At 34.5% G+C, this 23220-nt stretch overlaps 1 protein-coding gene and 1 long non-coding RNA gene across 4 annotated transcripts in view; both read left to right on the top strand.

Moving 5' to 3' along the window:
- LOC130051808 (phosphorylase b kinase gamma catalytic chain, skeletal muscle/heart isoform-like) overlaps window positions 1-23220 on the top strand; it is a 174198-nt gene that overhangs the window by 25737 nt on the left and 125241 nt on the right. For 2 of the 3 annotated variants that reach the window (XM_056154511.1, XM_056154505.1), the window contains exons 3-4: window positions 7654-7829; window positions 17291-17345. In XM_056154511.1, coding sequence (XP_056010486.1) covers window positions 7654-7829; window positions 17291-17345 — 231 coding nt within the window. Of the gene's footprint in view, window positions 1-5078; window positions 5681-7653; window positions 7830-17290; window positions 17346-23220 lie in introns of those variants that run through there. The other variant, XM_056154513.1, reaches the window with a different exon arrangement.
- Window positions 17353-23157, top strand: LOC130051816 (uncharacterized). The gene is made up of 2 exons (XR_008800078.1): window positions 17353-19449; window positions 19893-23157. It is a non-coding gene; the product is annotated as an uncharacterized LOC130051816 (long non-coding RNA).

The following is a 23220-nucleotide window of genomic DNA, read 5'->3' as shown; positions in this document are numbered from 1 at the left end:
GGAAGGGTCAGCTTCCCTTTGAAAGTGAGACGATCAAGAAAAGACAAACAAGAGGCCCATGAGCCACATTGCTCACCTGAGTTACCTTGGTCCATATCTAAAGATTTTCCTTATATATTACCGTCGTGGTGGCTTAGAGGTTAGAGCGTTCGCCCCGCATGCGGAAGGCCGGGGTTCGAATCTTGGCCGCGACAGACCTAAGTCGTTAAAAGAGGTAGTGACAGTTCCATCGCCAAATGCTCGTCATCAGGTGTGAATGTCACGGGTCTTCAGAGATTACCTTAACAACGGATGCCTTGTGTCACAGTAGGTGTGGCACACTAAAAAACCCTCACTGCTCAATGGCCATAAGCGCCGAGCATAGGCCTAAATTTGAAGCCCTTCACCGGTCTTGGTGATGTCTCCATATGAGTGAAATTTTTTCGAGTGAGACGTTAAGCAAGATACAATTAATCAATCCTTATATATTTGTATGCAAAACTATGATCCTTATTGTGGCCTCAACCTACAACCGGGGACCATGATATTTACACACTTGAATCTGCACAATGTCGGGAAGCTTTCTTGTAAATGTAAAATTCTTTGGCCCAATGGTTCTTGAGAAGAAGATTTTTTTAAAGAATTTCCCTATATATTTGTATGTAAAACTTGGATCCCCTATATTGGCCCCACACTACCCTTGGGGGCTATGATTTTAAGAAACTTGAATCTCCACTAAGTCAGGAAGCTTACATGTAAATGTAAACTTTTCTGGCCCAGTGGTTCTTGAGAAGATGATTTTCAAAGATTTTCCCTGTTTATTCTCAAGTAAATCTTTGATCCCCTATTGTGGCCCCCTCCTACCCCCAGGGGCCATGCTTGTAACAAACTTGAATCTGCACTATGTCAGGAAGCTTTCATGAAATTTCAGCTTTTCTGGTCCAGTGGTTCTTGAGAAGATTTTTAAATGACCCCACTCTATTTTTGCATTTTTGTGACTATCTCCACTTTGAAAGGAACATGACCCTTCATTTGAACAAACTTGAAAGCCCTTCACCCAAGGATGCTTTTGGCCAAGTTTGGTGATAATTGTCCCAGTGGTTCTGGAGAAGTCGAAAATGTAAAAAGTTTATAGACAGATGGACAGAGGACGGATAACAGGCGATCAGAAAAGCTAAAAACCAAAAGATGTCTAAAAGTACATGTACAACCAACGCATACTTGTACATTATTGATCAATTCATCGTTTCACACTGAACAAAAGTACTTGTTGCTAAATGTACACCAGGTGCCAATACACAAAGCATGTTAATTATCTGGAAATGGTATCTCAAGTGTTATATTTTTGTTAATGTTTTTTTCGTGTGTGATTCAATCTTAAAAGTTAGATTTTGTACATGTGTACATCAACTTACACCTGTTCTTGGATGCACTTCAATTACTCAAATGAGCACAAAAACAATCATCAGGCTCATAGCAACATTGGGTTTGCCCCTCTTATTATATTACATACAAAGTTGGTTATTTTTTCCTGCGGAGATATATTAATAGATCTATAGATAGGATTCCCCCCCCCCCCCCTTAAAAAAACAGCATTGTCGTGAGTGGTAGTGGAAATGTAAAATTTAACCGATGAATGGAACTGAAAGATCAATTCTTGATGTCTTCCTTTTCGAGCTATGGATTTGTTGTCCGACGTCGTGCGTCGTGCATTAACAATTGAACATTTTTAACTTCTTAATAACTACCAGTCCAATTCTTTTCAAATTTGGTATGAAGTATCATTGGGACAAGGGGGACATAAATTGTAAATTTCAGGACTTCAGCACCCCTGGGGCCCTAGGGGCGGGGCAAAAACTGCCCAAAATTGACCAATTTTCAAAAATCTTCTTCTCAAGAATCACACACATGTAAGAAACACTAAATACATAGTGATGTAGAGCAGGAAGGCCTCTACCAAAATTGTAAATTTCATGATCCCCGGGGTAGGGGTTCTGACCCCAGGGTGGGGCCAAACTTGTTATATAGTGTGTATGTGTAAAACACTTAAATTACATCTTCTTTAGTGCTATTGATACTAAATTGAAAGTAAATAGATATTTAGGAAGAACAGGTAGTCCTTTACCAAAATTGTAAATTTGATGATCCCAGGGGTAGGGGTTTTGGTATCAGGGTGGGGCCAAAATGGTTAGTTATTAAATGTGTGAACAATAGACATTTTTAACTTTTTCTTGATAACTATCATTCCAATTCTTTTCAAATTTGATATGAAACATATTTGGAACAAAGGGAACATAAATTGTAAATTTCAGGATTCCTTCACCCCTGGGGCCTTAGGGGCAGGGCAAAAACTGCTTAAAAATGACAATTTTTCAAAAATCTTCTTCTCAAGAACCACACACATGTAAGAAAAACTAAATGCATAGTGATGTAGAGCAGGAAGGACTCTACCACAGTTGTAAATTTCATGATCCCGGGGGTAGGGGTTCTGACCCCAGGGTGGGGCCAAACTTGTTATATAGTGTTTATGTGTAAAATACTTGAATAATGCTTTCTTTAGTGCTTTTGATACCAAATTGAAACTAAATGGATAGAGCAGGACATTAGTCTTTTACCAAATTTGTAAATTTGATTTTCCCCTGGCGAGTAAGGGTTTTGACCCCAGGGTGGGGCCAAACTTAGTATATAGTATTTATGTGTAAGTTTGCTGATACTGTATAAAATCTAAATGCATACTTAGGAATAGCTGAAAAGGATGTATAAAAAGAATGGTGAATTTCACAACCCAGGGTTATGACTTTAGGATGAGTCCAAATTAGTCATGTATTTTGATGTTTTAACCCTTTCTCTACCGGCACATTTTAGAGGTTTTTAAAGACTAAATGACAATATTTTTACATCGACTTAAATCTGCATGTATCACGATTTGGGATAGGGATATGACATATAATTTTATTAGGAATTGGACAGGGAAGAATTTCTTATAAAGTTTGTCAAGGTATCCCATGACCGCAAAGAGGTCTACGGGGTCAAAGGTCATATAAGTGCACATTTTGCAATCTTTTTTCTCTGAAATATATATATTACTACCCTCTCACTAGATTAGAATCAAAAATAGGAAATTCTAAATGTATGAGCTGATGTTCCTTTTAAAATACTACAAAAACATCACAATCAAATTAATCAATTTTATTGACAAACAGATATTTTTGGTTGCTAAGCAACAACACTCATAGTACAATTTTGACCATAATTTGCCTTTCTGCATACATTCGACGCAATTTAGACATAATTACATTGCATGATGATTAGTAAATGTCACATTATTTTAAAAATATAATCTTTAAATAAATCTTAATCATTTTACAAGGTTTTTAACAAAAAATATGATGAAGAGAATTAAGGTCAAAGGTCATAAAATGGAAACTTTGTACTTTATATACATATCCATCATTTTCTAATAATATGACGTTTTGCCATTATGTTCCACTAAGTAGAATAAATATTGCAACATTAAAACAAAGATCTTTATTGTTAATTTAAAATAATTAAATTTTTTGCATTTAAATATATTTGGTTGCTAAGCAACAGCACCTTATCAAATGTTATCAAAAAGTACTACCCGTTTTTCCTCTCCAAGTTCAACGTATACGAATGTTAAAGTACTTATTTTACTAGATTTAAATGTACTTGCATCATATTTAACAAAAATGTTCTTCTATTTAACCTCTTAAAACTTATTTCTAGACATCATTCTTGATACACTGTACTGGATTGCTCCGATAGGGGCATGCATTTATCGACTGGAACTTCACAGCAAACATGTATAAGATAATGCACAAAAATCTGGGGGAAAAAAGAATTTCTTAATACTTAATTAGCCCTAAATACTAATGTATTGTCAGAGCTTTTGAATGCTCAATTGGCTCTGTAAATGTTTTCTATAGTCAAGGCCTTCTGAAAATTACTAGTATGCATTTAATTACTTATGAAATTTTATCAGAGGTAATTGTAGTACACATCTAATAAATGTGTTAGACGCACAGCAAGATTAATTTTGGTAAAGATAATCTTTTCATTATGCATTTTATTATTCGTTTTAAACTGGAAATCACAGTCATAATATCAGTACTTTAAAACTAGTAATACCTAACTGTACAATTCCTCTTCAGTGAGAGGCTGCAAACTTCCTTGGGAAGCATAATGACAACTCTTCCCCCTAGATATGACCATCTCAGCATAATGGTTGGTGGCAACACAGATGGAGAGAACCAAATACTGTCAAAAACAGCTTCATAAAATCTGCAGTTCTCTGAATAATCGGGTCCCATATCTGAAAGGAAATTGCAAATAAATTCAGTATTGGCCACCATACCTTATTTGTCAGCATTTAGAAAACTTGTCATACCTTATAATTAGAAACAGAATAATGATTTTCCGTGTTTTGTCTCTTTTTGTATGTATGCGATACCTAGAAATGCAGTAAAAAACAGTAAAATGGTATACACACATATCAGTGTATCATGATGCCATGATTCCATTTGTGAATTAATGTATTATCTGGATTTATTTGAATGTTAACCAAATGTATACAGATTTAACCCTATATTCAACCTCAAAGAGTCATACCAACTGAATGACAGGTTGTCGCTCTGAATGAAATGCCACAGTTCTTGGATCAGGTGTCCCGGGAGTGTGTCCTTCACATCAGCATCCTTCCAATGCATGTCTGGATTTGCCAGTAGACCGTCACTAGCGGATGATACCTGGGAACTTCCCACTAAATATTGGGATGTCAATACCCTTTTTAAAGATGAAAAGAAATTACAATTAAGAATTGTTGGTTTATGTTTTAAAGCAAAATATAAGTTTCATGGTAGCAAGGGACAGTTTCGCACGTAAGTACAGCTCAAATTTATTTAAAGATAGACTGAGATGTCCTGTATTTGGTAGGGGATTGCGTACATGTGTTAGAAATGAATGGGATATTTTATTATACATTGCGAGTGTAGCAAAGTGTGTAATGAAAAAAAAAGATAATTATTATATGAATCATGTAGGTGTCAGCATTATGCTTAGGATATACATGGGGGGAGGGGGGGGGGGGGTTACTGATTAGGAAATTCAGGTTAAAACCTACAGGGTCCAGCGAAAATACTGCAACTCTGAGGGAAAGTATATGACCCCAAATATAAAAGTAGAATTGAATTAGTCGAAATTAGAGAAAATCTAGGCAAGAAGGGGACACATGCCCATCAGCTCATAGCATACCAGTACCAGCATGTATGGATCACATGTAATTTATGGTCATAAGCTACTAAGTGTATATAAAATATACGCATTTGGATAAAAGAGAAATCTATATGATTTTTCATTAGCCTGTCATTATCAGACTTTGATGTTGCGTACCCACCCTCCCATTTCGGCCCAAACACACATTTCGTTTATTTCTGTTACAATATGAAGAAAATCATTCAAATTATGATAATAAATTCTATCATTACAATGATGTAATATGTGTTTTCCTAACAGATTGTGTTTTCTTTTCATAGAAAGATAATTTTTTATAAACATGGAAAAATCCTGGAAAATAGCCTTCTCACCAGCGGCCATGAATGCCCAGTCTGATTACAACCACCCCATCCCCCTTCTCATTGTACACTAGATCTAAATCCACCCACTTCTTACACTCGTGTGTCAGGTAAGGAGAGAATTCTGGAAAAAAGGGGTTGTTAATCAGATGGATTAATGCCGGACCAGGACAGATTAAATGATGTCAGCTCTTAATAAACAATTGGGTGTTATTCACTTGATTTAGATATCATAAAATATAAATATTTTCTTTCATGAAACGACAAATTATGGCATCAAATCGCGTTAATTAATCGTGATTTTTTCATAACATGACAAAACTGCAATTTTTTTTCTCTAGTCGGCCTATGTGGCTACATCAACTTACATGTACATATTTATACTGAATGCATGATCGTTTGGGTCATCCTGCAACAGGAGATCCAGGGCATCTTCTTCTGACATCAGGTCGTTTTAAAGCCTTCGCTGTGACAGTCACAGTGAAGCTGTGTTGTTTTCGTTGAAACGGAAACACGTGTGTTCTCCGTGCGCACTTTCAGAAAACCCCGCGGGTCCCGCGATCCCGATCACGGAAAAATAAAAGTATAGGCCTATCGGCTATATGCGAACTTCTTTTTAGTTTTCTTTGTTTGTCAGGGGAAAAAATATTACTATTCCGAACAAATATAACGTTTATATCTGAATTTGAAGTATTTTATTTATCTTTTTTTTTAAAAATTTACTCTGCCGATGTAACATTCTCAATAGGTGTTTTATGAAGTTACATGTAGGTTGTGTAATTGTTATATACCAATATTGGTTTTATGTTTTTAAAAAAAGCAGAGAATACATGGCTGATTATTTCATACATATGTGTATATTGTTTTAGTGTATCAAAAGGTACTGAATTTACTAAAAGAGGACAATACAAATTTTATATAGTTTTCACCACTTTATTGTGCGACGTGCGTCGATCGCTTTGAGCGACGACATTTTGTTGTTAATTTTAAATAAAACCACGCAGCATGTCCCAATTTCATTTTATCGTAATTAATATAAAAATTACCGAGAATTATAACACAGATAAGGGCCGGCCCATCAAAAAGGAAATTTCCTCTACTTTTACAGGCTGTATTTACTTTTCCCTATTTCCATATATAAATATACGTAAAACGCCAATATGTTTAAACATTGAGAAATAAAATCGTAAGAAAACGTACATGTGTAAAAAAAATTGCTATATTCTTATAACTTTGCCAGGCATTAAAAATAATTTTTATATCTTCTGAAAGCAGGGAATATATGCTTTTCAAAAATATAAAAAATATTGAATTCATACGGAAAATAAGAAAAATCACATCGAGGAGGAAAATGACCTTGTGACAAAGCGTTGCGTCATATTTAGACGTTGAAGCCATCCTTCACTTTAAATGCTTTTTTTAATCTAATGACTTTACTTACTTTATTGATTTTTACAAAGTCAAAAAAATAGAGAAAATTTCCAAAAAGATGATATATAGATCATATATCTTATGGCCGTAGTTTCAAAGATTAAGAGGCACTCCTTTTGCGTAGTCCTGTTTTTACGCGCCACTGCATGGTCAAATTGACCGGTACAGTAGAGAAGGGGTTAATGTTAATATACCTATTATTTAAAACCTTTCATCAGTGTATGCACTTTTGAAGGCAGTGAAGTTTTAAGAACACATCTTGTTTTATACTGTTGGTGAACATTAGAATTTAGCTTACTAGATATTCAGAACAGGAATTTTTTTCTAGATTTCATAGCCCATGGAAGTAGTGATACTTTTTCACTAGTATTCAGGTGACCGATAAAGCCTGTGGGCCTCTTGTTTTTAATATCACCCGTTTTCAAGTAGTGTTACCCGTTGGTAGATACTATCACCCTGAAGCACGTGCTTTCTGTTCTCAGAGGGTAACAATATGTTTTTTCAAATGCTTCTTGACCTATCAGATTCGAGTATTTTACAAGAAAGTATAATAAAACAATTTAACATATAACAGTTTTATCTTTATTGCAAAATTTTGTTGGAATATTATTTTGACATTGATAAAGTAAATAAATTTGATTTGCAATTTCAGAGGGATTAGCAGCATTGTAAGGCGATGTATAGAGAAAGATACAGGCAAGGAATATGCTGTGAAAATCATTGACATTAGTGGGGAAAAGTCTGAAATATACGAGGCAGACCTCACTAAGAAAGATACAATACGAGAAATCAACATTCTCAAAATGTGCAAAGGCCATGACAATATTAGTAAGTGGATTTCTTTTAAGTTACATATACAATTTAAGAGTAGATGTAGTTACAGTGTACACCTCTTTAAGATGAAACTTATATTCATCCCTATTTTATTAGCACTATCCCTTAGAAAAAAGAATGGCATTGGATTTTTATTACTTTTGCAGTTTTATATGACCATTGAAAGAACAGTGTTATACCAGTATCACAAATTCAAATAGAACCAGCAATACAATTCCAACCTAGAAAAAGCATTGATTTTCCAGTTTTTAATGAAAATGCAGTGAAACTCCACTGAGACTCAATTGAAACTCCATATATGTAAATGAGCTCGAGCCAGTTAAATGACATCAAAGTTAACTGTAAAATCAATGGAAAAACTAGTACTTATTGTAACGGGGACCGTTACAGATGTTCCCCAAACATTCCCCCATTTAGCAAGTGGTGTCATTTATTTCAGTACAAGTGGTTTTGACCATTGCAAACTGTGAAACATGTGAATATATAACTATTTTATAACGTTCAGTCCATTTCATGCTAATACAAATCAGTTATAAAGATCTGAGAGTTTTGTGCACGTGCACGTATGTGCATGCACGCGCAGATACATAATTCGACCATCTCGATACATTAGAAGTCTTACTATATGAGTACAAGAGAAGTTTCACAACTGTTCAATGAAAAACAAGAAATTAACGGCAACTCAAAACTACAAAGACCGAAATCAATGCACGTGCATACACGTGCGCGTGAGTACCACACAACAATTTTGTTGATGCTATTCAATAGACATTTGAACAATATACTTACTATATGAATTTGGTATCGATCGCTTCACTCTTAAGAAAGTTATTGGGATTTCAAAATCGTCCAATCATAATTAAGCGCACGTGCATGTACGTGCAGGGAAGTGATTTTGAGACTATTAATAAATTGACAGGCCTAAAACATACCTGCAACCTAATTTTCAAACCTATTCATTGCAATCTCAAAATGTTATAGACCAATACTTAAATTTAGACGTCAAAAATTACAATGCACGCGCATTCACGCGCACGCGATTTTGATAATGGAAAATTTGTTGACACCATTTCACAGACATTCATATCATAGATCCTCAGGGTAAATTTGAATTCATTTCAGTTTTTAATTCAATAGTTATGACCATTTTAGTACCCGAAAAATGAAAGAAAAGCTAAGCACGTGCATACACGGGCACGTGAGTATGACTCAGCATCAATGTTGATGTCATTCAATAGACATTTGATAGATATACTTACAGTATAAATTTCATATTGTTTCCATCATTTATAAGAAAGTTATGGCCATTTGAAAATCGTCCAATCAGAATTTAGCACACGTGCATGCACGTGCCGGATGGTAATTATGACTATACACTTTTGTTAAGAATATCAAGATACATATACAATACAAGTTTGAAAAGATTTTGACAAAAAACAAAAAAGTTAGGGTCATTGAAAGAATTGAACCTTCAAAAGACAATGCACGTGCGTGCGCATGCGTGTTTGCAATTTTTATTACATCGGTCTGTAGATATTTGACATGTCTACCTATCCTGTAAATATCATTAAATTTCCTTGATTGGCATGAATGTTATAAACGGTTTTGTATTATCCAATCAAATTGAAGCACACGTGCATGCGCGTGCAGAATTGAAATTTTGACGATGCCAAACAGTTAAGGGTCCCATGCTATACCTACGATATAAATAACAAACGATTTCATTGAAAAATAAAAAAGTTAGACTGATTCTAAAGTTTGTAAACAAAAAATCCAATGCACGTGCATGCACATGCATGCATTTTCAGACAAAATGACATTCGTTCCGCACATCTACATATGCTATACTATCATCCTAAAAAGGTTTCATATTGATCCCTTGAGTAGTTTCTGAGAACACTCGTGGACAAAAAAGTCCCAAGAAGAAAGAAAGAATAATAATAATAATAACTAGTACTTATTGTAACGGGGACCGTTACAGATGTTCCCCAAACATTCCCCCATTTAGGAAGTGGTGCCATTTATTTGAGTACAAGTGGTTTTGACTATGGCAAACTGTGTAGCATGTGAATAGATAACTATTTTATAACGTTCAGTCCATTTCATGCTAATACAAATCAGTTATAAAGATCTGAGAGTTTTCTGCACATGCACGTACGTGTATGCACGTGCTGATAAGTAATTTGACCATCTCGATACATTACAAGTCTTACTATATGAGTACAAGAGAAGTTTCACAACAGTTCAGTGAATAACGAGAAATTAACGGCAACTCAAAACTACAAAGACCGAAATCAATGCACGTGCATACACGTGCGCGTGAGTAAGACACAGCAATTTTGTTGATGCTAATGAATAGTCATTTGAACAATATACTTACTATATAAATTTGGTATTGATTGCTTCACTCATAAGAAAGTTATTGAGATTTCAAAATCGTCCAATCAGAATTAAGAGCACGTGCATGCGCGTGCAGGGAAGTGATTTTGACACTATTAATAAATTCAGAGGCCCAAAACATACCTGCAACCTAAATTTCAATCCTATTCATTGCAATTTAAAAATGTTATAGACCAATACTTGAATTTAGACGTCAAAAATTACAATGCACGCGCATTCACGCACACGCAATTTTGATAATGGAAAATTTGTTGACACCATTTCATAGACATTCATATCATAGATCCTCAGGGTAAATTTGAATTCATTTCAGTTTTTAATTCAATAGTTATAACCATTTTAGTACCCGAAAAATGAAAGAAAAGCTATGCACGTGCATACACAGGCACGTGAGCATGACTCAGCATCAATATTGATGTCATTCAATAGACATTTGATAGATATACTTACAGTATAAATTTTATATTGTTTCCATCATTTATAAGAAAGTTATGGCGATTTGAAAATCGTCCAATCACAATTTAGCACATGTGCATGCACGTGCCGGATGGTAATTATGACTGTACGCTTTTGTTAAGAATATCAAGATACATATACAATACAAGTTGGAAAAGATTTTGACAAAAAACAAAAAAGTTATGGTCATGGAAAGAATTGAACCTTCAAAAGACAATGCACGTGCGTACGCATGCGCGTTTGCAATTTTTGTTACATCGATCTGTAGATATTTCGCATGTCTACCTATCCTGTAAATATCATCAAATTTCTTTAATTGGCATGAATGTTATAAACGGTTTTGTATTATCCAATCAAATTGAAGCACACGTGCATGCGCGTGCAGAATTGAAATTTTGACGATGCCAAACAGTTAATGATCCCAAGATATACCTACGATATAAATAACAAACGATTTCATTGAAAAATAAAAAAGTTAGACTTATTCCAAAGTTTGTAAACAAAAAATCCTATGCACGTGCATGCACATGCATGCATTTTCAGACAAAATGACATTCGTTCCGCACATCTACATATGCTATACTATCATCCTAAAAAGGTTTCATATTGATCCCTTGAGTAGTTTCTGAGAACACTCGTGGACAAAAAAGTCCCAAGAAGAAAGAAAGAAAAATAATAATAACTAGACACGATCTCGTTGCGAGCAACGAGTAGGTCTTCCGTCCGATTTGTTGATGCACTCGGAGTTAAAAAAAAAAAAAAAAACAAAGACAAATGAGTCCCAATTTAGTTTCCGACTTTAAGACACTTTAGATATAATCAATTTTTCATATCATAAGCTTCTGAAGCAAAGTTGCGGTGAAATTCGTTTGAAATTCGACTCTCCAGGCGAGCCATAAGGCCCGCGGGCCTATTTCTTGATGTCATTTGTTAGCCCTCTATAGACTCAACAACTTTAGTTCTATATGTCTTTACAAAATATTTACCTGTAAAAAGTTATTGAGATCGACCGATATCGACAAAAAATCGACTCTACAGGCGAGCCATTAGGACCATAGGCCTATTTCTTGATATCAATCGATAGATCTCGATAAACTGAACAACTTTTGTTCAATATGTCCTTACAAAATATTTACCAGTTACAAGTTTTTGAAATCGACTGATATCGACAAAAATCGACTCTACAGGCGAGCCATGAGGCCCACAGACCCATTTTTTGATATTGATCGATAGGTTATGACACATTGAACAACTTTTGTTCAATAATGCTTTTCAAAAAATATGTCGTTTTAAAGATATGAGGCGTCAAATATTTACGATTTTGGCCCTTAAAATCTCTAATTACGTAACATATGACCTACTTTTTGATTTGATAAGATCAAGCTCGTTGAGATGAACATTTCCGCTTCTACAACTTATTATAAAATATTAATAGTTTCTGAGATATTCTCAAAAACATTTGGACCCTTCTGAACCCCTAATTTAAAGGGCCAGCCCGTTTTGCTTGATATCGTAAGAAAGGCCTTGTCATTTGAAACATTTTTTGCTCAACAAGTATTTAGAAATTCTTTACCGTTCTCGAGTTATCTCTACAAGAAATATTTAGGGGCCAAACTGTAGCTCCCTAACGGGGCCACATAGGGAAAAAACGAAATGTACATATTGTTTAGATTATCATTCTGAACAACTTTTGTTCAATAATGCTTTTCAAAATATTTGTCGTTTTCAAGATATGAGGCGTCAATTATTTATGATTTTGGCCCTTAAAATCCCTTATTACGTAACATATGACCTACTTTTTGATTTGATAAGAACAAGCTCGTTTAGATGAACATTTCCGCTTCAACGACTTATTACAAAATATTAATAGTTTCTGAGATATTCTCATAAACCTTTGGACCCTTCTGGGCCCCTAATTTAAAGGGTCAGCCCCTTTTGCTTGATATCGTAAGAAAGGTCATGACATTTCAAACATTTTTTGTTCAACAAGTATTTAGAAATTCTTTACCGTTCTCGAGTTATTTCTAGAAGTAATTTTTAGGGGCCAAACTGTAGCTCCCTAACGGGGCCACATAGGGTAAAAACGAAATATGCATATTGTTAAGATCATCATTCTGAACAACTTTTGTTCTTTATTGCTTTTCAAAATATTTGTCGTTTTCGAGATACAAGGGGTAAAAAATTTATGGTTTTGGCCCTTAAAATCCCTTATTACGTAACATATGACCTAAATTTTTATATGAATAGATTTGGATTGTGGAGATAAACATTTTTTGTTCTTTGACTTATACCAAAATAATAACGATTTTTGAGATATTTGATCTAGACTTTGAGCCCTTCTAGATCCCTAATTTAAGGGACTAGCCCCTAAATCTTGATATTTTCGAAAAGATCTCGTAAATGTGCACAACTTTTGTTCTACATGTCTTAACAAAATATTTGCAAGAAAAAAGATATTGGAGATCAAAGATCAAAAATCGCCGAAATGGGCGAAAAATTTTGGCATCCATTTTTTCAGGTCCAGGCGAGCGTTTAGGCAAATCGCCTCCGGTAAAATCGAATCCCCCACAAATCTTCTAAAATGTTTACTCTATCTTGTGTAGAAATTTCAAGACTCTAGCTTCAAAACTAACGGAGGAGATGTGTGGACAACAAGGCCCTTCAAAAAGTCACTAAAAGAGAGATAACTCCTGACCGGAAGTGACGTCAAGCACGAAATTTGGCAAACAAAGTCTCGTCACCAAAAGACATCTTTCCTGAAAATTTCGTGAAAATCGATCGAGAAATGGCTGAGAAAAACGCGTGTACTACCAAGGAAAATAATAATAATAATAATGAAGAAGAAGAACGCGAACAATAATAGTAAGGTCTTCCGCAGGAGACGGAAGACCTTAATAATAAGAAACAGAGTAAAACCAATATGTTCCCAAACTTCGTTTGGGGAACATAATAATAATAAGAAACAGAGTAAAACCAATATGTTCCCAAACTTTGTTTGGGGAACATAATAATACCTCATAGATAATCATTATAAATCCATTGAAAAGTCATTTTTTCCCAATTGTTCACTATTAACAGGAAAACAGTTAGATGAAATTTTGTTGACAATGTAATGAAATACAAATATAACAATAAAGAAAACTAGAATCAATTTTTAGCTCTTCTGAGCCAAAGGCTCAAAGAGCTAATGCTATGGCCATTTGTGCGGTGTGCGTAAACTTTTTAGAAAAAGGGCTATAACTCAAGAACCCCTTGGCCAATTTTTTTCAAATTTGTTACAGGGTATCATTGGCCCAAGGGCTTTCATACATACTAAATAGAGGGATGTGACCCTTTAACAAGGGGAGATAATCAGGAAAATACAAACAAAAGTAGTGGTTGCTAAAAAATCTTCTTCTCAAGAACCACAGGGCAGATTATCACCAAACTTACACATAAGGATGAGGATATGTTGTAGATTAAAAATTGTTCAAGGCATTACCCTGGGGCAAAGGGCGTGGTCTCAAGGTCACTTCAAAGTTGACCTAAATTTAAAAAATTTTTAAATTCCTTAAATCTTAGACATTTTAGTCATTATAAGGACTAGGATCATCAAATTTTGACAGTTGATGCATCTTAGGACCTTGTGTCAAGTTGTCTCAAAAGTAGGTCACGGTGACCTACTTTTTGAATTTTGCAGGTATTTATTTTAAAATTAATTTTGATGCATATCTTGGACACTTTGAAGCCTATGATCATCAAAACTTGTCAGTTGGTGGATCATGGGACCTTGAAATGCGTCAACTGAAAAATAGGTCACCTTGACCTACTTTCTGAATTTTATAGCTTATCATTTATAGATATATTTTAAGTTGTTATTTCAAATACCGAGAGGTTTAGAATCATCAAATCTTGTAAGTTGATGCATCTTGAGGCCTTGAAACATATTTATAAAAAAAGTAGGTCACAGTGACCTACTTTTTGAATTTTGCAGATATTCAAATTTCACATTTTCAATTTTAGATGCATATTTTGGGCACTGTAAAACCTAGGATCATCAAACTTTGTCAGTTGATGCGTCTTCAGTCTTCGGTTTGTGTCGACCAAAAAGTAGGTCACCGTGACCTACTTTTGGTATTTGACAGCTAAATTACTATATTTCAGACACTATTTGACCTACAATCATCAAACTTTGTCAGTTGATGCATCTTGAGTCTTCGGAGTGTATCAACCAAAAAGTAGGTCACTGTGACCTACTTTTGGCATTTGACAGTTATATTTATATATTTCAGTCACTAATTGACCTACAATCATCAAACTTTGACAGTTGATGCATCTTGAGTCAACGGAGTGTGTCGACCAAAAAGTAGGTCACCTTGACCTACTTTTGGAATTTGACGGCTATATTTATATATTTCAGATACTATTTGACCTACAGTAATCAAACTTTGTCAGTTGATGCGTCTTACATGTTCAAAGGATGTTGACCAAAAAGTAGGTCACCTTGACCTACTTTTGGAATTGGACGGCTATATTTATATAATTCAGATACTATTTGACCTACAGTCATCAAACTTTGTCAGTTGTTGGGTCTTGCATGTTTGAAGGGTGTTGACGAAAAAGTAGGTCACCTTGACCTACTTTTGGAATTTGACGGCTATATTTATATATTTCAGATACTATTTGACCTACAGTCATCAAACTTTGTCAGTTGATGGGTCTTGCATGTTCGGAGTTCGCTGACCAAAAAGTAGGTCACCATGACCTACGATTGGAATTTGACAGCTATATTTCAATATTCAGATACTAATTGGCTTAAAATCATCAAACTTTGTCAGTTGATATTTCTTGGGTTCTCAAAATATGTAAACCAAAATGTAGGTCACATTGACCTACTTTTTTTGAATTCTTAGGATTTAACTAAAGATTTAGAATACTAAAAGGCTAAGAATAGAAATGGTGGGGTTGTACAATTTATCAGAAGAGCGATTCTAGGCCCTTGGGCCTCTTGTTTGTTTTCACAACCCACTACAAGTAAAATTATTTTGTACTCGGCATTTGAAATACCAATAAAACAAATCTATGCAAATTCATGAATTGTACAAAATACTTAAATAATTGAATGAAAGGTAAAGATAACGAACAGTGATCAATCTCATAACTCCTATAAGCTATACAAAATAGATAATTGGGCAAACACGAACCCCTGGAGACACCAGAGGTGGGATCAGGTGCCTAGGAGGAGTAAGAATCCCCTGTCGACCGGCCACACCTGCCGTGAGCCCTATATCCCGAACAGGTAAACAGTTATCCGTAGTGAAAATCAGTGTGCCAAGAACGACCTAACAATCGGTATGAAACACATCAGACAGCATTTGACCCAATGATAGGTTGTATTGACAAACTAGATTGTTATAACGACCATAGAATTTGCGAAATGCTGACTTCAATCGAGACTGTTGAAACCCCTGTATCATCAGTTTGTTTGTCAGAAGCAAAACCACAGACTTGGAAAGTTGAAAAGCAAATGGTGCATGATTAGTTACTTGCACATACTTTTGCTGCTTCTAGTATTCTACAACATTGTTTAAGAAAATATACATTCAACAGTGTTGATCACTGCCATCAAATTTTGAGAAGATTATGAATCTACACAATGATTGAGGCTATATGGTGCCACTTGCAGGGCTATGACCATAAGTTATCTTATAGGTGTAAACCTGTTATTCCTTGTGCCAAATATGATGTTTTCAAATTAAGAATGCATACTATGTATGTCCTATGATAGCCTGGAAATATCTAATACATCCTAATGAAACTTTCAGAGTAATCTAAAACTCTGTAAAGAAGTGAACAGATGATTTTCACACTGAAAATTGATGAAATCCGACATCTGCAACCGCAGTTCTTTGAATCGTTCACTTCTTTATCTGTATTGTTACACTGCAGATCCCAATTTGGTGATGTCGCAGTGGGCGGGAGAGCGTAGATCTTAAATCGCATGATTCAAGGGAAGACTTGAATCCCTCCAACAAGTCACATATACCACGGTCGAATCACTGAGATGGCTCCAGTCAATAGTGGTCCTTATAAAGAAGGAATTTTTGTACTGATCAGTCCTGCCGGGTCTTACACCGAATCCCCTGCTGTTATGGCAGGCTGAACATTCTAACTGGCATTTAGGTAACTCTATTGCCGACACCGAAGCAGCTTCTAATAGTTGTGCCGCCATTGTTGTCGTCGGTATTGTTAACTCATACCAAAATGATTTCGGGTAATAGTTCGTACATCGATAGATATTGAAATCGGAAAATTGAAAAAAAATATATAGGGTCGGTAGATATATTTAGGGTCGGTCGGGCGACCGGAAACAAACATGTTTTTTATTTTGGCCTAAGGCGTTGAAAGTACATTTATCCAAAAATAGGTATTTCAATGGTCATGAAATAACTGTTCTTATATGAGCCACAAAAGCAAATCACTGATACAATACTGACATTTCAATGATAACTGCCATTTCAATTCATTGTCAATTTTATTTCAATGGAAAATTTCCAGTTATTTTGGCTAAGGGCATCAAAGTGCATTGTATACATATATTTTGTATTTCTATATTTTAGTTGAACTTCATGATTCCTTTGAAACTCCTACATTTATATTTCTGGTGTTTGAGCTGTAAGTATTTATTTTACGCAAGTACCTAATACCTCTTATCGCGAAATGACTCGTATACATCAAATTGCAAGTGCTCTAGCTGCATGTTGATCAAGAGTTTTTACATGTACTATTTTAGCAATATGAAGATAAAAGCGAATAATTTTATTTTGTGAGTGATGTTTGTCACTAAATTACGCGATAATAAATTTCTCGCGTATATTTAGGAATTTACAGTATCAAAAGTTGTTATTAAAAACTTCTATGTTCAATCAAGCAAAACGGGGATTTATCCAGTTAGGCTGCAAAACAGCGCTGCTTTAAAGCACAAATGTGTTCTATATAGTGGCTTAATTACTTTGCGGAAGATTTCAAAATGTAAAACAACAAATGTTCTGTATCTATTAATGCATATATATTCAGGATTAAACTCATTATAAACAAACATTCATAAATGAATACAAAGACCCTGGTTCAGATAGAAACATGATTATAAAGATGTAGATCTAAATATACTAAAAAATGAATAATAATAAAAATAACTATATCTATAGTATGAATGTATTCAACTAGGCTCAATTCAATTCTGTTCAAAATTAAGGTAAACTGTCATCAAGCAAAAACTTAGTGCAATAAATTCTTGTACAAACATCGTAATCCATATTCCTTATGCGTCCTATTTCAACTTACCAGCCTTCATGCCCATGGTCTCCACTCTCCTTGACTTTAGGCCTACTGATTTTCTGTACTCAAATGGCCACTAGTACCTGATAATTAAATGTAAACATGTTTTGAGAACTACCTTAATAAAATTAAAAATTTTGATATTAAAAGATCTATTTGTAATTAGTTACATATATCAGCTGATAAAATATAAAATTAATGATTGAAGTTGGTAGATAATATTCTGGTATTACTGTAGGAATGAACAAATATGTAACAAATGCAACTCCAGTTCATTAGCCTGATATGTGATAAGATTCATTTTTTTTTTAATTAAATGTGAAAAAGTTTGTTGATGAAAGAAAATCTTTTTGTGGTGCTATAGATAAAAGTTAAATTTTTTACTAAACTTAATGATGAACAAAAATTCATTAACATATTATGTTCTGAGGAGCCATCTATTTAAATATAACTAGAAAATTTATTTTGAACAATATATGAAACTGTATTTGCATGTAGATCTAACTATGTGTCATGTAATCACTTCTTTCTTTACTGGTATATGTACAGTATTTGTATATATTTCCGTGCTGCCCCTTGAGGGTCCTAAAATTGGAAAATTAAATATGCTCTATGTTCTATGTAATAAATATTATCACAGCAATCAATGTTTGGCTATGTCCTGACCAATGGCAATGGAATGCATGTTTACGTTAGCCTAGGCCTATCTGTTTCCATAAACCTAATAATGTCGGTGCACGTTGAAATGCACTTTTCATTACTTCGAAGTTGAATTAAATGTGCTTTGTATGACTGCTCTGTTACACATTTGATCTTGTACAGACCGGGTCACAAATCAGTTAGCCATTCTAACATCGATACTCCAATTTTTCATATGCTTCAAATAAAAGCGCGCAGCTCAGTGTTTCGGCAGAAATCAAAGAGTACTTCGATCGGCCAATTCCGTATTTCCTATGTTTTACTGTGAGTACGATCTGCCGAGTTTTGCCGATGAGTTAAATGCCTTAATGTTTTTTTTTTTATTTTAATAGAAAAAATATTATTAATCATTAATTTTAGTTTGAATATAAGAAACCAGTGTAAGCTGCACAAAAAGTTGATGGTTTAAAAAAAAACCATGTAACAAACGGTTACAAGTAATTTCATTGGGCAGTCATTTCACCCCCTTTCCTTCAGGCTTCGTATTGCTTTTTAGGATACTTATGAAAAATCTTTTCGCTAGTTTGAAGCTCAAGAATTGTTAATGCAAATATCAATGTGTTCTGAAGGTTTTTTTTCAAACTTTGAGCGATTGAGCAATATATGCTTTATTGTGGAGACGAGGATATGACACAAAACGACTGACAACCGTGAATAGCAATGGCGGACGACGTTAACAAGATTTAGGTGTCGCTAGAAAACCAATTGATGAGCCGTCTACAGTCAGTGTAAAACTTGGAATGTAAGTATGAATTTATAAATAAAGTAAGAGCACACAATACATACATTAAAATGTTGAATTGGGGTCGAATGAATCCAGCTGCCCTCACCACTTATGAGTTATGCCATAGGCTTATGTTGTGTGTTTTATTTGTAACCATGTCTTACTTAGAATAAAGATGACTTGATTTGAGTCTAGTGAAATATGGACAAAATCTTGTCATGAATATATACCTAGTCATGAAAGTAGGTCTAGATCTATTTAAGAGACACCGTCCCTTTTGGTGGGTTGATTACATTTTATTTTGTTTTGAGAAAGATGGTTATACAATGTTTTATATTCTAATCGTGATACAAAATATGGTTAGCTACTACTGTAAGTATTAGTTAAGTAGGATTATATGTATTCAACCACCTTGTGTTGAACAATTGGCCTGTCATTTCATGTTATATTATATTTTTCAGGAAATAAACCCACCAAGAACTGCAATCTCTTTGAAAGAGCTTAAAGAGTCCCCCTATTTCCATCGGGCATACCTTCAATAACTATGTGACACAGACATATCAGTTCTTATGGGAATTAAGGGATTACTCAAATACATATTGACTGCTGTGAAGTTTTGTGTTTTCAAAACAGACTGAAAGTAAAACAGTGATGATTAATGAAGCCTCAATTTTCTCTATATTCACTTGTACATCGTACGCTATATAATTATCATGCAGTCAATGGAAGAGGTGATCGACAATTTTCACTACAAGGATGCAACAATCAACCTTGTTCACTCAGGCAATTTTGGATACTCATTTTTGAGGCCACAAAATGTTCTACATGATAAAACAACATAGTCAATAAGTCACAATATACTAGGAAAGAATATTGTTATTTTTTTTTTTTTTAAAAGAATGACAATGATGAAGTGGTTTTAAATTGATGTGCTTGACATTGAATAATACTAAGCTCAAAACGTGATACCTTTCTTATATATATATATATATATATATATATATATTAATGCATGATTTTGAAAAAGAAAAACCAGCACAAAAGCAGCACACATTGGTCAGGTTTTAGTGCCAACATCACAATGAGTAAGAAAATGCAGCACAAATGCAGCCCTGTGAGAATCTGTTTAAGATTTTGCAGTACAAGGTTAGTCATATTGCAGCACATAATCAGCACATACAGTTCCTGGCAAAACAAAGTAAAAATTTTGCAGTACACTTTCTGTACAGATGCAGTACAAAATCAGCATATGCTGCCTGGCAGTACAATATCTTATACTGTGCTGTAGTTGTACTGCATATCTGCAGTGCAAATAAAGTGTACTTTCAGCACCAAAGCAGCATATGCTGCAATGCAGTATGCGCTTTCAGCACCAAAGCAGCATATGCTGCAATGCAGTATGCGCTGCAATTCCGCGCGCGCGAGATCTCTTTAATACTTTTTAATAATGGCAAACATAGAGGGAATTTCCAAAATGTTACAAAATTGAACAATTAAAACTTCTCTGAATTAAAATGAACATGGAAATATCAAATCTTCTAAAGCCATATCATAAGGATTAAATCAGTTGTCTATAAGTGACTAATTTCTTAGATGTTCCATAGGATTGCAACAGACTTCCTATTGTTCACTTATAGTTTGTTTCAAAACACTTTCATTCACCTTATTGACTTAAATTCTCTTGCACACTTAAGGCAAACTTTATCAGTATGGGTGTCTGGATTTATGTCAATGTGCAAATAATATCTTTCAATTAACACAAAATATTCTGTCTTTGATGATCCTTGGAATAACTTTGCAAAATTCACCATTTTTTGTACATTCTTTTCTGCTTTTCCAAATTATGCAATTAGTTTTTATGCTGCATCAGTAAACTTAAAGAAGTCCTTCAAATGATAAAAACAATAATCACTATAATAATTTTGGCTCCACCATGAAACCAAAGCCTTACCATCTAGAATCATGAAATTTACAATTTTGGTAGAGGCCTTCCTACTCTATATCACTAAGCATTTAGTCTTTCTTAAAAGATATTCGGTTATATAGAAGATTTTGAGAAAATTGGTCTACATTTGGCAGTTTTTGCCCCGCCCTAAGACCCCAGGGGTGCAGGGGTCCTGAAATTTACAATTTATTTCCCCCTTGTCCTGAAGATTGATTGATGTTTTATGTCGATCATGTCCCGAAGATGCTTCATACCAAATTTGAAAGGAATTCGAAAAGTAGTTATCAAGAAGTTAAAACAGTTCTATTTTTCACACATTTAATAACTGACCATTTTGGCCCCAGCCTGATACTAAAACCCCTACCCCCTGAGATCATCAAATTTACGATTTTGGTAAAGCCCGGACTACCTTTTCTTTCTAAATATCCATTTAGTTACAATTTAGTATCAATAGCACAAAAGAAGATGTTATCTAAGCGTTTTACACATAAACACTATACAGTCAAAACTGCCATAGCGACCCACTGTATTGAGCGACTCACTGTCGTATGTGACCATAAAAAGTTCCCCCCAAGACGTTACTCTATATATTGTACCTGTATTAAACGACCACCTGACTGACGCGACCAACGACCATAATTTTTACAACCTTTTCGTGTATTTTCACGAAATATTACCTCTATTTAACGACTGTACATTTTTCGATTATAACGTGATTACTACTTTCGATTTCAGTTGAGCCGACTATTCTGGGAATTATCGCCCCTAACACTTTCGTTTTCAAACGCACGACTATTCTGGGAATTATAGCCCCTAACACTTTCGTTTTGATACGCACAGTTTGGTGATGATCTTGTTTAGTCGGCCCTCTGAATAAATTATTATACCTAAGCTGTCAACATGCAGTGTTGTGTGTGGTTAATTAATAAAACCCGAGTTGATGTTTATTTAACAAAATCAAAGATCATGGAATCAAGGCCGGTGTATTTGAAGGTGTGAATTTCGACAAACTTTAAGAAGTGCCGGGTAGGCTAGATCGGAAATGAAAATCTACCACTTGTTATACCATTATGTTCAACAGAGTAAAAATTTGCCCCATTGTGATATAAATCAAGTAAATATTGTGCTTAGGACTGAAATTTTAAACGGAGTATTCGCAGTTTTTCCTACATGAGATACTAGAGGTTTCCAGAATAATGACCGGAACTAGCGGCTCACTTCGACATGTCCCGAGTATTTGACACGTCCGAGTTCAAGAAAATTGCCTGCATTAGTTCTAAGCTTAAAAGATTTCCTGTGCATGTACAATGGATATTGTGATTTATTTAATGTTTCTCAAATTGAATAACATTTTTCCAGCATGTATTGTACAAAAGGAGACGCAACACTTCACCATTTGCTTTCTTACCACAAGCATTGCATTTTTAGTTACACTGTACAAGTAGGCTATACAGAAATACCCTTTACAACAAAGTGTTTATAAGTTTTAGAAAATTTACATGCAGTTCATAAATAATTTTTAAATCTCATGTAAATGTGTATTATGAAATGCATGCAAAGTTTATCATTCTTAGATAGATTAAATGTAATTTTTGATGAATAAAAAATTATGATACATTAACACATCATATTCTAGATTTTTAACTACAGTGTATTATTAATTTTATTTTACAACTATTAAAACCATACTTGATATTCTTAATGATAAATTCCAAATACATGTAGTCATTTTCTCCATTGTACAAATTATTTACGAAATTTTATCCATTAACTGCGGAAAATAGGCAACCTGTATTAAGAGACCACCTGTCATATGTGACCTTTTTTCCATTCTCCGTTGGACG

The sequence above is a fragment of the Ostrea edulis genome, chromosome 1 (assembly GCF_947568905.1).
Source record: "Ostrea edulis chromosome 1, xbOstEdul1.1, whole genome shotgun sequence".
NCBI lineage: Eukaryota > Metazoa > Mollusca > Bivalvia > Ostreida > Ostreidae > Ostrea > Ostrea edulis.
The sequence above is the reverse complement of the archived record's forward strand: the minus strand, read 5'-3'. Positions and strand labels throughout refer to the sequence as shown.